The 16612-nt window shown below is 48.4% G+C and overlaps 1 protein-coding gene across 1 annotated transcript in view; it reads right to left on the bottom strand.

Moving 5' to 3' along the window:
* The window catches only part of LOC140899299 (uncharacterized), a 259724-nt gene that overhangs the window by 53311 nt on the left and 189801 nt on the right, over positions 1-16612 (bottom strand). Inside the window, exons 26-29 of the mRNA XM_073314570.2 lie at positions 11931-12038; positions 6438-6491; positions 4155-4208; positions 3174-3218 (exon numbers count right to left, since the gene is read on the bottom strand). Of these exons, the coding sequence (XP_073170671.2) occupies positions 3174-3218; positions 4155-4208; positions 6438-6491; positions 11931-12038 (261 nt within the window). The remainder of the gene's footprint in view (positions 1-3173; positions 3219-4154; positions 4209-6437; positions 6492-11930; positions 12039-16612) is intronic.

Raw genomic sequence — 16612 nt, 5'->3', positions numbered from 1 at the left:
CCGCCTCATCTGGGGATGACGAGGAGGTTAGCAGCTGCTCAGCCCCCTCAGGCTGGTCCTCCTGCTCCCCTTCTCCCATGGGAGGGGCCTCCGGCTTGGACCGGGGCAGGAGACCTTGGTGCTGGTTTACCCTGGGGGGATGCTGGAGGCCTGGATATTGTGGCTTCCGGCGTCGTCGGTGTGGGGACCAGGACCGCTGCACTGAGTAGCTCACCCTGGACAGGGCCCCTTGGTGCTGTTGACAGGCCCAAGGAGTCCAAAAGGACCAATGACCTGGCAGCCCCCATTGTGCACTGCCGTCCAGAGCACGGTGCGAGTGACTGTAACGGCCAGAGTTGGCACCGGACTGCGGCGATGCCGACCGCGAAGGCCAAGGCGGTGCTGACGATCTGTGCAGACAGGAGGTCGACGAGTGGCTCCTAGCGGAATGAGAGCGAGATCGGTACCGATATCCCCAGGACTGGTACTGAGGTCTGGACCAGGACTGGCGCCTGCAGGAGTCCTCCGGCGAGGGCCGTCTCGACTTCTCCCGGTGCCGGTCTCTAACTGGTGCTGGGGATGTGCCTTGTCCGTGACTTCCTCGTGCCAATCCACTCCCGATACCACAACTTCCTTCTGAGCCGCAGGTAACTGGGAGTCCGCAGATGCAGAGCTCGACTGGGACCAGCTCCAGGAGCGGTGCCAGGACGGTGTCCTCGAACGGCACACCATTGCCGGCTTACTCCTCGATGACACCCGTGGCATGGGTGCCGGAGGATTCTCCCTGTACAGGAGAGGGCTCGTCGCCGACAGCTCAGTGAGGTCCTTTGCCGCCTCAAAGGTGCCAGGCGTGGAGGGCTGATCCATTAAGTCCCCGACCCCATTGTCCGCACTGAGCTCACTTAGACCTGGGCTCGGTGGGACTTGGGGTGCTGGAACCGCCGGTGCCAGTACAGCGGCCTTTCCACTCTTATCGGCGCTCGGGGCCTTGGAAGGCGCCGGCCTCCTATGCGGGGAACGTCCACGCATTCCTTTTGGCTGCACCGTGGGCCGCACCGGGGAGGACGAGCGGAGCCAGGGCCTAGTCTGGCGCTGTAGGGCCGACATTTTTCAGTGTTGAGCCGGTCCCAGGTCTCCCGACGGCTCCGGAGCACTATGCACCGAGGAAGCCGGAGCCAGCGTTGGGCACTCTGGGCCCGGTGGCTGTAATGCCACTTCCATCAACAACGGCTCTAAACCAAAGTCTCTTTCTTTCTTTGTTCTTGGCTTGAACGCCTTGCAAATCTTACACAGCTCAGTCTGATGTTCTTCCCCCAGGCAACGAAGACACAAGCCGTGGGGGTCACTAACTGGCATAGGCTTGCGGCAGGTGGCACAAGCCTTAAACCAGTGGCCTGCGGCATGCCCTGCAGCCCGGGGTGGGTGCTGGAAGTCTCCAAGCACCTAATCACTTAAGTGTCCACAACAAAGTGTATGTGAACTAACTGATAACAGCTATCTATAAGAGAAAGGCTAAGGGACTGCTCTCGCACAAGAGAAAGAGGTTGTTCCAATGCCGTCACGGACAGTAAGAAGGAACCGGAGGGGGTCGAGCGACAGGGGTATATATGCACGGCGCAATGGCGCCAGTCAGGGGGCCCCACCGGGAGCAGCTAAGGGAAAAAGTTTCCAATGCTCATGCACGCAATGCGTGCACACCTAATGTGGAATGGACGTGAACAAGCACTCGAAGAAGAATAGTAGGCTCTTGCATACGTACGTTCGTTGGCTATGTGAGCGCTAAACTCTGCCAGCGGGACAACTGTGATTAATGCAAACACATCTGTCTCTACTGTTATCTTGTCCTCTACCCACCTCCTGCTGTCTGACTGTTTATTCACCTGCTATGTGTCATCTAAATCCTCGGTTGGGACCTCTCTGGGGCAAACAGTGTTTTCTGTTATTTGTTTGCACAGTGCTTAGTACAACATTGGCCTCATTCCCGTTGGAACTCCCTGGATGCCAGTGCAAGAGAAAGAAACTGCAGGTGCAAACTGGTAGGTTTGGAAACCTTCCCAAGGGAAGATGGTGTTCATACTGCACTGTGCTCATTACCATGCATTGTCTCTCCTGTCTGTGCCCTCACTCAGCACCCTGTGCAAACAGCTTCTAGCAGCCCTTTCCCACCTCCACTGGTGAACGTTCGAACCAAAAAAGAAACCGAGGAGCAGGTAAAAGGCTATTTTTACTGCCACAGACAGAAAAATGTCGAGGTTCTTAAACCTATTTTTTCCTCCCTATCCTCTTTTGCCCATCCCCACAACTATTAGTTGTAGCTTAGTTGTCAGATGTAAACTTGTGTAATAACAGAAAGCTACTTAAGAGAGAGTCTTGCTTCCTACATTCCTTGCTAATAGCTAAAAAGTCAGTTGTGTTTCTGGTGGGGTTTTTATTAATTAGGATTATTATTTTAACAATGTAAAACTTGTATAGAATAACGCTTATCCTGATTCTCCTACCTCTGGCCTTCCTACAGGCGTACCCAAAGGCAGAATATGACCCACAGAACATTTGAACACAAACACATTTTCAAATCGCTGCCAAACCCCAAGCATGGCGCACAAGAATGGTCTCATGCCGGAGCTATACTACGAAAACCGTTGATTGCAAACAGCCCAGGCCAAAGGGTGCTGTAGAGGTTAGCAAGCCCTGTTAACGCTTTTCAACCTTAATTTGTGAGCTACAGAAAACAAAAGTGTTACATTTTCAATAAATCCTAATTAGGCACATGTGCAACTACAGCACCAACAGTGAAGGGCACAATTAAGATGCCTAATTAGGCTGAGAAATACGCTATTGTGCCCTTGATGAGAAGCCATACTCCCATGCATGCTGCCTATTTTTTTTCACGCTCTCACACAGGCGAGCAATTGCGGCTATGCTTTTAAGCGCACACCTAGTTAAACACACAAGGTCTGGACACTGGCGTGAGTCAGGAGGATCTGCACTGCAAATCAGCAGAGTCACACTAACAGCGGATCAGACTAATGCCCTCTCTTTGGAGAACGGTACACTTGTATCTGCCAGCTCTGAATCCCATCTAAGCTTTCCGCTTTCAAAGCTGAACCATGCAACTGGGGCAGCCAGTCCTGATCCCTTCTCTCGAGCACACTTCACAAGAGTTTGAGCCTGAGTATTGGTGTACAGCTACTTACTGGGGGTCCTGGGATTCCAACCAACCCACGCTGGCCCGTACGGCCCTGTAAAGAAACAAATATTACAAGAAAGGACTCTGCCATCATTAAACAAGATGCAAATTCAGAAGCCTTAATATGCAAGTTTAGCAACAGGAATGATCTTTGCCAGCTCAGGGTTTAGCTGATCACCATATCTGGGGTTGAGAAGGAATTTTCCTCCAGGGAAGATTGGCAGAGGCCCTGGGGTTTTTTGGCCTTCCTCTGCAGCGTGGGGCACGGGTCACTTGCTGGAGGATTCTCTGCACCTTGAAGTATTTAAACCATGATTTGAGGACTTCAGTAACTCAGACATAGGTTAGGGATTTGTTACAGGAGTGGGTGGGTGAGATTCTGTGGCCTGCGTTGTACAAGAGGTCAGACTAGATGATCATAATGGTCCCTTCTGACCTTAAAGTCTATGAGTCTATGAGCAGTAAAAGCTACAGGGCCTTTAAATATATAGATTGGTTTATACTTCAATTATGTCTCCAATTTTATCTAAACTCCTCTCTCGTACGGTATTTCTACCTGACTAGCAAGGAGTCGTTTATGCAGTCCTTTCAAGTGCAGGGACCTTGCTATGGTTATCTGCCGCTGCTATCCACCTCTTAGCCACCTCCACAGTAGATCTCTGCATAGTGGCTCTGTGCCTTCAAGTCATTCAGAAGCTCCAGCATCCTGATTCGGGAAAGCAACTTACTTGAGTCTCATTGACAACAATGGGACTTCAGCTTATGCTTAAAGTTGAGAACGTGCTTAAGTGCTGTCTGACCTGGAATGCTAGTGAGGACCAAGGCAGCCACTCTTCAGTACAGTTTCTCATGCAGTGTGCTTTATGCCCATGCTACATGATCTGTGCTCCTCACAAAGCAATTTTTTGGAGCTATTTAAGGTGCTGGGTTCAAGCCCTATAATGACCCCAACGTTCACCTCCAAGTAACGAAAGGCTCTGTTAGTTACCCTGTGTCCTCTTGGCCCGGGCGTTCCCTTCAAGCCATCTGATCCTCGACTGCCCTAAAAATTCATAGGGGAAAATCATTTCAGGCACCACTGCTTGATTCCCCCACTCCCCACCATCCCTGTCTATCTTAGAGATACAGAGCTGGGCATCTGTCTGTACAATTTCAGAGACTTCTTCCAAAGCCCATTGGACTCAATGGCTCTAACAGCTTGGGGTCAGGCTGGAGATGTTGGTTTTGATGTAGATTTTCCTACTGAAACGATGCTGTAATGGGTGTAACATGTGGGAACGGCTAGAGCTTACATTAAATGCCACATCAGTCCCAAGCTGTGGCGGCGGAGATGCTGGGCCCAGCCAGCACTGTTATGTGGCAGGGCGGGGACAGACATGACTTTTTGTATGTGCCTACCACTTACTGAAACCCCCAAGCTGCCAGGATGCAGTGTCCTAGATAGCCTGGGTTGGGAATGTGAGAACTACCAGTTCCCTGGAAGTCTCCAAAAGTGCTGTCCGCTCAGGGCCAGAGGTGAACCCAGAAATCTTCTGAAAGCAGCAGACACAAGCTGGAGCATGTGCCAACATGTGCCCCCAACATGTGCCAAAACCTCACCCTACGTAAGGCATGGCTCCCACCCCCTTCATATTCTGAAACCCTGCCTAGAGGTTCAGTTGGGGTGCCAGGCTGGGCAGCAGCTCCGCTGGGGTCCCATCAGCTGGATGTCTATGGATCATGGGACTTCCTATCATGCCAATGCCCATTGATCAGTAACGAGAGGATGTGTGTGTAAGGGGTGGATGGGTACACAGAGGTGGAAGGTGATTGCCAGTATTTTCCCCCTCCTCTCCTGGTCAGATTTATTCTGTAGCCTATAACTCCGCCAGCTCTGCCTTCACTGAGGAAGGAGGGTTTTTCCCTTTTTAAGCAATGCACTAAGTGGAGGCCACAGTCATTCTCACAGCTTGAGACCTGTCAAGCAGATTCACAGATGGGGCTTTAAAGAAAATGAATGCTGCAACTGTGGAGAGCAATTGAGATATATTTCTGGGCTTTCCACTCCTGCAAAAGGGGACACCCTCTACACTTTGGGAAACAGTGAAAGACCCACTGCCAGTTATATTACAAGCGGAACAAGATATTATTTTATAAAAGGACTCCGTCAGATCAAATATGGCCCGAGGTTTAAGTTATGCAAATGCTCTTACAAAATCTAAGACCAAAGAGAAATGTTTCCTTGACTGAAAAAAACAAAAACCACACACACAACCTCCACCCCCCAACCCAATGAAAACACCTTTATTTGAACAAGTAAACATTCATTTGCTTTCAGTGCTGGCAAACCCAAATATTGCAGCATTATGACAGTGCAGGAGGATGGAAAGTGGAAAATGACAAGAAACAAGAGTGAAATCACCAAATTGTCGGCCATTGTCCAAGCTGAGAGAATTGGAAACTGTGAAATGCAAATCCAGAAAAAGTAAAAGTAGTGAAGTGTCTATAGTACAGCAACTGGGGAAGAGTAGCGGATGTTTTATTTCCCTGCTCGACAACCACAGTTCCATAATTTAGGAGTTATTTGGAACATGGGACATTTATTTTGTTTTTACATGAGTTTTAAGCTGGCAGCATCCATTTAAGCACAAAACACCTCAGTATGGAGCTATGTACTAAAACACTATAGCACAGACAACACCCAACCTTGCTCCAAAGAAAGCTTATAATGCCCCCCACCTTCCACAGTCATGCACACGAATAGGTGGTATGGCTCTGTTGTGAGTCCACTTCTCCATGCCTCAGATTCCCTAGCTGCAAAATGGGGATGGCACCTCATCTGTGTAGAGGCTGGGATCTTGAAAGGAGCCTATTGGCGTTAGGCACCCAAACCCAGTTGAAATTCAGTGGCTTGCATTTGCAAATGAGCCTACATCTACACAGCAAAAAAACCCAGCGGCAGTGAGTCTCAGAGTCCGGGTCAACTGACTTGGGTTCATGGGGCTCACGCTGAGAGGCTAACAATAGCAGAGTAGATATCAGGGCTCAGTCTGGAGCCTGGGTTCTGAAACCCGGCGAGGGGGCAGGGTCTCCGAGCCCAAATATCTACACGTTATTGTTAGTCCCACAGCGCAAGCCAGCTGAGCCGGGCTCTGAGAGTCGCTGCCACGGGTCTGTTTTTTTGCTGTGTAGACGAACCCTAAAGCACTCTGAGATCCATAGATGAAGAGCGTTACATAAAGGATTTATCACAACAAAATGAAGAGAGTGAAGAAATAATGGTGACACTGACCTTTGGCCCTTCACTGTTCTTTTGGCCAGGTGGGCCTATTTGTCCTTCCTCCCCCTAAAGGAGCAAAGAAGCAGAATTAAGGGGCAGTCCAGACAAAATTACTTCTATAATGAGTCAGGGACAATCTGCTGTGTGCAAGGCATTATTTGAATTCGATATTATTGGATCAGGCTCCAGCTGATCTTTAGAAATGCTGCCGATCTAACTACATGCCGATGCACCTGGCACCGCTCTCAAGGGCGAGTTACCTACATAATTTACAAAGAGAGAGAAGCTTTATGTATAAGTCCCTTTACAAGGGAGTTACCCACAGTCATAGATCCCCTGCTCTTGAGCAAGAGAAGAGATGTCTCACTATAAATATCCCTGGCCATCCAGCAGGGAAGAGAGCCCTTGAGAGAGGGGAAATGGGGTTATCAATTACTGGTGTTGCAGTAATGCCTAGGACATCAATCAAGAATCATGGTGCTGGGTGCTGTACAGACAGGCTGTAAAAAGAGACAGTCCTTGTGTCCGCCATTCATCAATGAGGGAAACAGCCCAGTTCAGAGCAGTCCAGCACTGTCCCCTCCCAAGCATGGCATGGAGAACAAACCCTTCAGTGTTTCATTTGGTAGGAAAAGAAAACAGACCAGGGCCAAAAACGAAGCGGGGACTGCTGCAGGGCTAAAAATCACCAGGATTATTGAACTGTTTTTGTTTCCAAGAAACTGAATTAAGATGATTTTTAAGGGGTCAAAATTCTGGTGTCTAGATCTCGTAATGCCCCCCTCCTGCCTCGAGGGACACAGAAAGCTAGGATGGCTGGCTTGGTGCTGTGGGCGTCACAGTAAAATGCATGGAGCTACTATCTGCAAGCAGATACTATTTTGAGATGGGGCCTGCTGCATACTAAGCTGGAAAAGGCATTGTGTGGTGGTGAGATGATTTCTGCTGAGTTATCCTTCTCTCAGAATGCATCCAATCTGAACAGTGAATACCTAATCAGGGCTCATAGGAAGCCAAACTCCAGCGCCCGAACAAGACAGCATTATTCTCAGACAGCGTGCTATTTTACTCCTGGAAAGGCAAAGGGGAAATAACAAGCCCCTTCTCTCATCTTTCTTGTGTTTTTGAACATGCAAAGCTAAAGATCAGCAAGGATCTAATTCTGTGTTAAAATATTCAGCTTCCTGCTGCATCTGCCCCGCCCTGAGACTTGGCACTGAAATCTGCACTGCATGAGAAAGCGCTTTTTAAATCTGCTTCCTTCTTGCAGCACCTCCAGCTTTGACCCTCTCAGGTCTCACATGCGAAGAAGGGTTCCACCTGGCCAGGTGGAGCCGACCAGAGTCAGGCGACTGACCTAGATGAGCCCTGCTTTGAGCTGGTCTGGCAATTCCGACCTTCTGAATTGTTAACAAAATTCCAATTGCAGCATCTTTATTTTCAGTGATGGAAGAGCCAGAGAGCACTCAGCTTCGCACTCTGATCTCAGAAACAACGGGGAGTCCTTGTGGCACTGTAGAGATTAAAAAATTAATTTGGGCATCAGCTTTCATGGGTTAAATTCCACTTCATCAGATGCATGGAGTGAAAATACAGTAGTCAGGTATAAATATACAGCACATGAAAAGATGGGAGTTGCCTTACTAAGTGGGAGGTCAGTGCTACTGAGGCCAATTCAATCATGGTGGATGTGGCTCATTCCCAACAGTTGACAAGAAGCAGTGAGTATCAACAGAGCATGGCCCCACAGTATGCCAACATTTTTATGGCTGATTTAGAACAACGCTTCCTCAGCTCTCGTCCCCTAAAGCCCCTACTCTACTTGCGCTATATTGATGACATCTTCATCATCTGGACCCATGGAAAAGAAGCCCTTGAGGAATTCCACCATGGTTTCAACAATTTCCATCCCACCACCAACCTCAGCCTGGTCCAGTCCACACAAGAGATCCACTTCCTGGACACTACAGTGCTAATAAACAACAGTCACATAAACACCACCCTATACCGGAAACCTACTGACCGCTATTCCTACCTGCATGCCTCCAGCTTTCACCCTGACCACACCACACGATCCATCGTCTACAGCCAAGCTCTGCGATACAACCGCATTTGCTCCAACCCCTCAGACAGAGACAAACACCTACAAGATCTCTGTCAAGCTTTCTTACAACTACAATACCCACCTGCAGAAGTAAAGAAACAGATTGATAGAGCCAGAAGAGTTCCCAGAAGTTACCTACTACAGGACAGGCCTAACAAAGAAAATAACAGAACGCCACTAGCCGTCACCTTCAGCCCCTAACTAAAACCCCTCCAACGCATTATTAAGGATCTACAACCTATCCTAAAGGATGACCCAACACTCTCACAAATCTTGGGAGACAGGCCAGTCCTTGCCTACAGACAGCCCCGCAACCTGAAGCAAATACTCACCAACAACCACATACCACACAACAGAACCACTAACCCAGGAACTTATCCTTGCAACAAAGCCCGTTGCCAATTGTGCCCACATATCTATTCAGGGGACACCATCACAGGGCCTAATAACATCAGCCACACTATCAGAGGCTCGTTCACCTGCACATCCACCAATGTGATATATGCCATCATGTGCCAGCAATGCCCCTCTGCCATTTACATTGGTCAAACTGGACAGTCTCTACGTAAAAGAATAAATGGACACAAATCAGATGTCAAGAATGATAACATTCATAAACCAGTCGGAGAACACTTCAATCTCTCTGGTCACGCAATCACAGACATGAAGGCATGCTATCTTAAAACAAAAAAACTTCAAATCCAGAATCCAGCGAGAAACTGCTGACTTGGAATTCATTTGCAAATTGGATACTATTAATTTAGGCTTAAATAGAGACTGGGAGTGGCTAAGTCATTATGCAAGGTAGCCTATTTCCCCTTGTTTTTTCCTACCCCCCCCCCCCGGATGTTCTGGTTTAACTTGGATTTAAACTTGGAGAGTGGTCAGTTTGGATGAGCTATTACCAGCAGGAGAGTGAGTTTGTGTGTGTGGTTTTTGGGAGGGGGGGTGAGGGGGTGAGAGAACCTGGATTTGTGCAGGAAATGGCCCAACTTGATTATCATGCACATTGTGTAAAGAGTTGTCACTTTGGATGGGCTATCACCAGCAGGAGAGTGAATTTGTGTGGGGGGGTGGAGGGTGAGAAAACCTGGATTTGTGCTGGAAATGGCCCAACTTGATGATCACTTTAGATAAGCTATTACCAGCAGGACAGTGGGGTGGGAGGAGGTATTGTTTCATATTCTCTGTGTGTATATAAAGTCTGCTGCAGTTTCCACGGTATGCATCCGATGAAGTGAGCTGTAGCTCACGAAAGCTCATGCTCAAATAAATTGGTTAGTCTCTAAGGTGCCACAAGTACTCCTTTTCTTTTTGCGAACAGAGGGAAAATTATTTTTTGTAGTGACCCAGCCACTCCCAGTCTTTATTCAGGCCTAATTTGATGGTGTCAGATTTGCAAATTAATTCCAGTTCTGCAGTCAACTGTTGGAAATGGGACACATCCACCCTAATTGAATCAGCCTCATTAGCACTGACCTCCCACTTGGTAAGGCAACTCCCATCTTTTCATGTGCTGTATATTTATACCTGCCTACTGTATTTTCCACTCCATGCATCTGATGAAGCGGGTTCTACCCCCCAAGTTTATGCCCAAATAAATGTGTTAGTCTCTCAGGTGCCACAAGGACTCATCTTTTTGCTGATACAGACTAACGCGGCTGCCCCTCTGATCTCAGCTTCAGTTTGAAGGGCTGGCAGTTAGAAAGAACAATCTGCAAACTGCACAATCTCAAAATACGTGTAAGGTGGCAAGCAGGTGTGATCTGGAGAAACAGCCAGTGAGAACCCCCCACGGATATTAAGGGCAATTTCCCTGCAAAAAACACATTGGAAATCTATTGCGCTCCTGCCTTTGATCACAATTTTGCACCAAGCTGTGTTGGCAGTGCTCAATTGTCTAATTTAGAATCAGCTACATAGACAGCAATGGGAAAATTCCAGGGCAATTAGGATCAAATCTCTGCTAGTGTAAACTGGCCCAGCTCCACTGATGTCAAGTCCCGTGGAGCTGTGACAATTTACACCTGCTGAGAATTTGGCCCTTAGTTTCTACCTGGCCCATTATCTTATACTGAGTGCACGCTGCCAATGGATTAAGTATCTCTTTGCAGGGTTTATGGGCAAGGTAGGATCTCTATTTGGGCATGTGTACCCCTTAGTTTCTCATTTTAAGTTTCTCCCCAGTAAGATGTAACTTGATTAGAGAGAAATAATAGGATATACGTTCAACTTCTCACAGCAGTTAGATAGTAACGATAGTGAGGGAGACAGTTAATAAACCCTCCTCAGCATTTCTTCTAGGGTAGGCAGCTTAGGGCAGATGAGATTTATCATTCACTATGGAAAGTGACATTTACATTAGTCGGACAACATGAAAATGGCAACAAACAGACAGAGTACACATGTTTTTAAAGCACATGGCGCTTCACCAGTAGAGGGAGCTTGTGCATCATTGGCTTTTCATGACCACGGCTTGCCAAGAGGAACAGGTTGGGTCAGTTGGAGAGATGCAATGTTCTGAACTGTAGTGCATGGAAATATTTGCACCAGCTGTCTCAGGAAGAGTCAGCTACAAGTGAGTCTGGGCAGGGCAGAATGCAAGGGTTTCATCCAGTGGGAGAGAGAGAGGCGAGGAGGAAGGCAGCTGAGATTCCCAGCAAGACCATAGACTGTGGGATAGGATCAAGGGTTACAGACAGTCAGTCAAGAGAAAGGAGTGGGGAAATGGGGAAGCTAAAGCATTTGGATCCAAGGCATGGCAATGATTCCAGTCTGGGTCCTTTCCGCTGAGACGCGGAAAGCATGTTCAGCAACCTGCTTGCACCAAGACAGGACAATGGCTCAGCATAGTGAGAGCTGGGATGAGATTCCTAAGTACACACCTGCCTCTAGAGCAATTCTTCACCTGCTGCTTGGGAAATCGGACCTGCTTGGTGGAATCAGAGACCTGCTTGGTGCCTATAATTCACACCAGTACCACGCCCGCTGATTGCCCTGGAGGAAGATGCACTGAATCTCAAATGCTATTTCAGTGCCGTACCTTAGGGCCCAGGTTTGGACAATTGATATCAACCTGCTGTCCACATTGTTCGACCACTAGTGCATAGAACTGCTGATAAATTGCAGCCAAAGAATTCCGCTTCTCCCAGAAAATCAATGCTAAGAGAGAAAGCACAATATACTCTCAGCTGAGCTGCAGGATGGGGAAGGGTAAATGGATGAGAAGTGTAGCACGTTAGCCACTGACCAAGCAGCCAGGCACCATGCCCAGCTCTCCCGGGTATGTTTCAAGGTGGGGAGGGGACACCACTTAAAAGATATTTTCTCTTGCATGTCGCGCTCCAGCCGCTTTGCAACACGGTGTGTAACCAGTGTCTGGAGAAGCAAAGAATCCTTACGTCAGGTCCTTGGCGTCCAGTCAGCCCTCTGGGTCCAGGAAACCCCTGCAGACCCATTTGACCTCGAACTCCTGGGGGCCCTTTCATCCCCTGTGGCCCACATTCTCCCTGGAAACAATAAGACATAAATACATCATGGAGGGCCTGGCTGCACCTCTTGCTGCCCTTTCACTGGCATGAACCGAGATGAAAATGGACGAGGTCTTTGTAATAAGCAACTAGTGTGACTATCTCAGCTCCTAACACTGCAGGACAGCCATTTCCTTGCTCCCCCTCTGGATAGTCAGTCTTCTTTTATCCTTGGGTCTCTTCAATCTCATCATGCTGCATTCATGGCAGAATGGAAGGGGAAAAGGAAACAGCCTTAATTAACCCTAAATGCCCTTTCTCTGATGTGGTCTCCCCTTCAGACCACACCATGATCAAGGTCACCAGAACATGGCTCTTGTTATCCAGCTTGTTCTGCAGCCACAACCACCCTCCATGTTTTATTCCTGGCAAGTCCCTTCTAGCCCAGGCCCTGGGAAATTAGATAGACCTCAACCAAATCCCAGGATCCAAATAACCCTGAACTGTTATTCCCACCCAGTTCTGAATTTGAAAGCTCACCCCCACCTCTGATTCAGAGTCAACACCACCGGACAACGTCTTCCTCAGAAACACCACGCCCTATCCGGTCTCCTTACCATGACCAGTGGGGTGAAGCCCAAACAAGACATGCCTCTCCACCTCATCAGAGTGCTCCAAGATTTGGGGCTGAGCAGGACACGCCTGTCTATGATATGTATATGGCCCCAATTACTGTGTTATCTGAGCACCTCACACTGTTCAATGTATTTATTCCCGGAACACCCCTGTGCAGCAGGGTCATGTGGTTATTCCCACTGTACAGAGAAGGAATTGAGGTACAGAGAGACTAAGTGACTTGCCCAAGGTCACACAGGGAAGTCTGTGGAGGAGCAGGGAACTGCACCCAGATTGCCCAACTCCTAGCCACTGGACCAGCCTCTCTCACCAAAAATAACATCCTTTTCAGATTAAAAAGAGCTGCCTAAGGTGTGAGGAGAACAGAGCAATCGGGCGCTCCAGCTGAAATTTTCATCTAGTGACATCAGCTCCTAAGAAATCCTTGTTGAAATTCTGCCACTAAAGTGAAAGTAAGGATGGGGTGATCTCCCTCCTTCTGATGGGGTCGCCTCCCTTTCTGGACACTTGCCTAGAGCATCCCTGGCAGAGAGACGTATCCAGACGAGGGCCCAAAACTTAGTGTTGGGCCAGTAACTGGGTTGAAGGGGAAAGGGAAGAATTATTTGTGCTTATTTTCATTTTAAAAAGGGCTGAGATATTCTCTCTCTCTCTCACACACACACACACACTTTGCCCACAGTTCATGAATAAATCATGAAAAGGCCCTGACCGTGTTGTAGGCTGCAACCTACACACCTGAGCCAGGCCTGGAAATATGGTGAACAGGGGTCAGATGCAGGGAAATGCGTCTAGACATGCAGGAACGAATGGGGCTAGGAACACTTTGCAGCTCAGTTTAACCTTGCAGCAGTTCAGTGCTCTAGTGTAGACAGGCCATTAGTTAAACCAGATGAGCAGCCACAAACCTCCCCATAACTTACTGCGCTATCCTGCCGTGTCTGTACCACTCTCTCCAGCTGCCCTGCTACATGGGAGGTGGTTCCAAGGCTTAACATCTGGAAGGCCTAACAGGTGGAAACTGGGTAACTGAAGCACCAAAGCCAGGTTTCTCCAGAGCAGTATATTATATTGGAATTGGAAAAGGTTCAGAAAAGGGCAAGAAAACGATTAGTGGCATGGAGCAGCTTACGTATGAGGAGAGATTAGGAAGACTGGGACTTTTCAGTTTGGTAAAAAGACGACGAAGGGGGGATATGTTAGAGGTCTATAAAATCACGAAAGGTGCGGAGAAAGTAAATAAGGAAGTGTTATTTGCTCCTTCTCATAACACAAGAACTAGGGGTCACCCAATGAAATGAATAGGCAGCAGGTTTAAAACAAACGAAAGGAAGTGTTTTTTCCACACAACGCACAGTCAGTGGAACGCCTTACCAGAGGATGTTGTGAAGGCCAAGACCAGAACAGGGTTCAAAAAGGAACTAGATAAATTCATGGAGGAGAGGTCCATCTACGGCTATTAGCCAGGATGGGCAGGGATGGTGTCCCTAGCCTCTGTTTGCCAGAAGCTGAGAAGGGGTGATGGGATGGATCACTTCATGATTACCTGCTCTGTTCATTCCCTTTGCGGAATCTGGCATTAGCCAGTATGAGACGGCAGGATACTGGCCTAGATGGCCCTTTGGTCTGACACAGTATGGCCGTTCTTATGTTCTTAGTATTCTCTGTTTGATCTGTGTGAGATGCTATTCTGGGGGCACTGGAACAATTTGAATAGTGAGGATGCTAAGAGCCATTGAACCAAACTGTAAACTCTATATAATGGAAACAACTTCAATCCAGGGGGCATACCATCACCCCTCGTTCTAGCACCTCTGTTCTGGGGTGCAGTGCTCGGTTCCCCAGTTAATTCTCTTTCAAGATAGACCCCCCCAGAATCTCATGAAACCTGCTCTCTACATACAGGACACTAGAGCAAACACATAGCCCATTGCTTTTACAGCAAGGCCTCTGCTTTGCAGGCAAAGCATCAATTAACCATGAAATTAGGAGTGGGGGAATCCTCTGTTTTCAAGGGCCTAAGGGAGAATATATCAGGTCCCAGATATCTGAGTGACCAATCCCCTCCTCTGTCCTTCCAAGCCAGCTGAGGTCAGCCAGGTGGTCCCTTCCTTCCCACCAACAATCCCATGTGGATGGGGTCCAGGACAGGACATTTTCAGGTCACAGATCGATTCTGGGGCACGAAGGGCATTCTAATGGATATGGTGCTGGACTGGGATTCAAGGGACCTGACTTCAAATCCCACCTCAGCCACAGAGTTCCCTGTGTGACCTTTGGCAAATCAATTGACCCCAGGCCTCAGCTCCCCACCTGTACACGGGAATCAGGCTGCCAGATCCCACAGGAAGTAAACCCCATTCCATTAGTGACTGTGAGGTGTTGACACTCTGGTGATGGGGCCATGTAAATACCTTGATAACTGGATTTATGGAATTCCCCTGCCTGGGCTCTGCCAGAGCCCCTCTCGGGCCTGGTCTTCCAGGCTCAGTCAGGGCAGAATCTTTTCTATTTGAGTCAGGTTCATCTTTGGCCATTTGGGCAATTTCCCCCTCATCTCATCCTCTGCGTGTTTGGCCCCTTGTTTGACAGAGCGACCGGTTTTCTCTGGGCCCAGCTCAGGGGCGGTTTTTGCCATTATTACTTTAGCTTCCATAACCCTTATTCTGACTCGTGATGTGCTTCCATGCCACTAAATGCAAATCGCTCCGTGCAAAGAGGAGATGTACAAAGGGCTGGAGAACCTGGTGCATGTTCTACATCCAGCTGGGAGCAAGAACCCCTCCTGCAGCAAGGAGCTCAGAAGACAGTGGCCAGGAATACCTGATTGCACTGGCAGAGCAAGAGGTTCTCTCTTATGACACTCGTCTTAGAGCTTGCCTTTCCCTGCAGCCATGTCTTTGCCAGGGAAACTTCCCCTGCTATCAAGCCTCTTATTAAACACTGAACCCCTGATGAGAACTGAATCCAATACCAGAGGGGACTAGCTAGGCCGGGCAGATGCACAGGAGAGCAACGGTGGGAGGAATCCTCCCAGACCCGAGCTGCAGTGCCGAGGACACTGTGTGTTGGAGTGGGATGAAGGACAGGAGTACCTGGGCAACCGCAGATCTTCTGGCCCCTCCCTGTCCTTCTTATGCCCCACCCACTCCATTCTGCCATTCAGGGGGCTCCTAGAAAAGCTTAGCTCTGTAGTGGGAAGGGCATTCTGTGTGGCCCACCCTCTATTGCAAAGGGAACCACACTAACCCCATTGCTGAGGGCCTGGGCTCCCAGATGGGGGCACGGCTAATTTAGCTCTCTATGCAGCGTTGCCAACGCTCATGATTTTATAAGAAGTCTCACAATATTGGGGCTAAAAGCCCCAGCTTTTGGAGTCATGTGATTACACGAGAATATCAGCTTCCATTTAATAAGAAAACCAGGGGGTGGGGGGAGGGGAAGTAAGCATCTAGCACTCATACCCATGGAGAAAAGCTTAAAACACTGACTCCTAAAGGCTCATGAACCAGAAGTCAAATAAAAAGAACCCAACGTTAAACGAACAAATGAACAAACAAACAAACAAACAAATCAAGATTTTTAGCTGATCTCATGATTTTGGGGGGCCTGACTCATGAATTTCGATCACTTGGCATTGGCAATGCTACCAATAAGAATGTTTAAAAAAGGGGTCCAGAATTTCAGCAGGTGACCGCTAGAGTAACTTTCCTGGCATGGCGGGATCTTCTTTATACAAACCTCCCCTTAGTGAGGCTGCTGTGTACAAGGAGCAGAGACTTGCCCTGTTGAGAAGGGTGCTAGAATAAAGGTCCCTAGTGATTCTAATTGTTTATTCTTCAAGTGCCAGGAGAGAACTCAGTCTAATTATTAGTACAATACAACCAGCTCAGACATGCTCTGAGACTACATGACCACATTTAAACAGCAGGGAGGAATGGGAAAACTACAGAAATTAGTATGAATGCCTCTGAATG

The sequence above is a fragment of the Lepidochelys kempii genome, chromosome 16 (genome assembly GCF_965140285.1).
Source record: "Lepidochelys kempii isolate rLepKem1 chromosome 16, rLepKem1.hap1, whole genome shotgun sequence".
In the NCBI taxonomy this organism is placed as follows: domain Eukaryota; kingdom Metazoa; phylum Chordata; order Testudines; family Cheloniidae; genus Lepidochelys; species Lepidochelys kempii.
The sequence above is the reverse complement of the archived record's forward strand: the minus strand, read 5'-3'. Positions and strand labels throughout refer to the sequence as shown.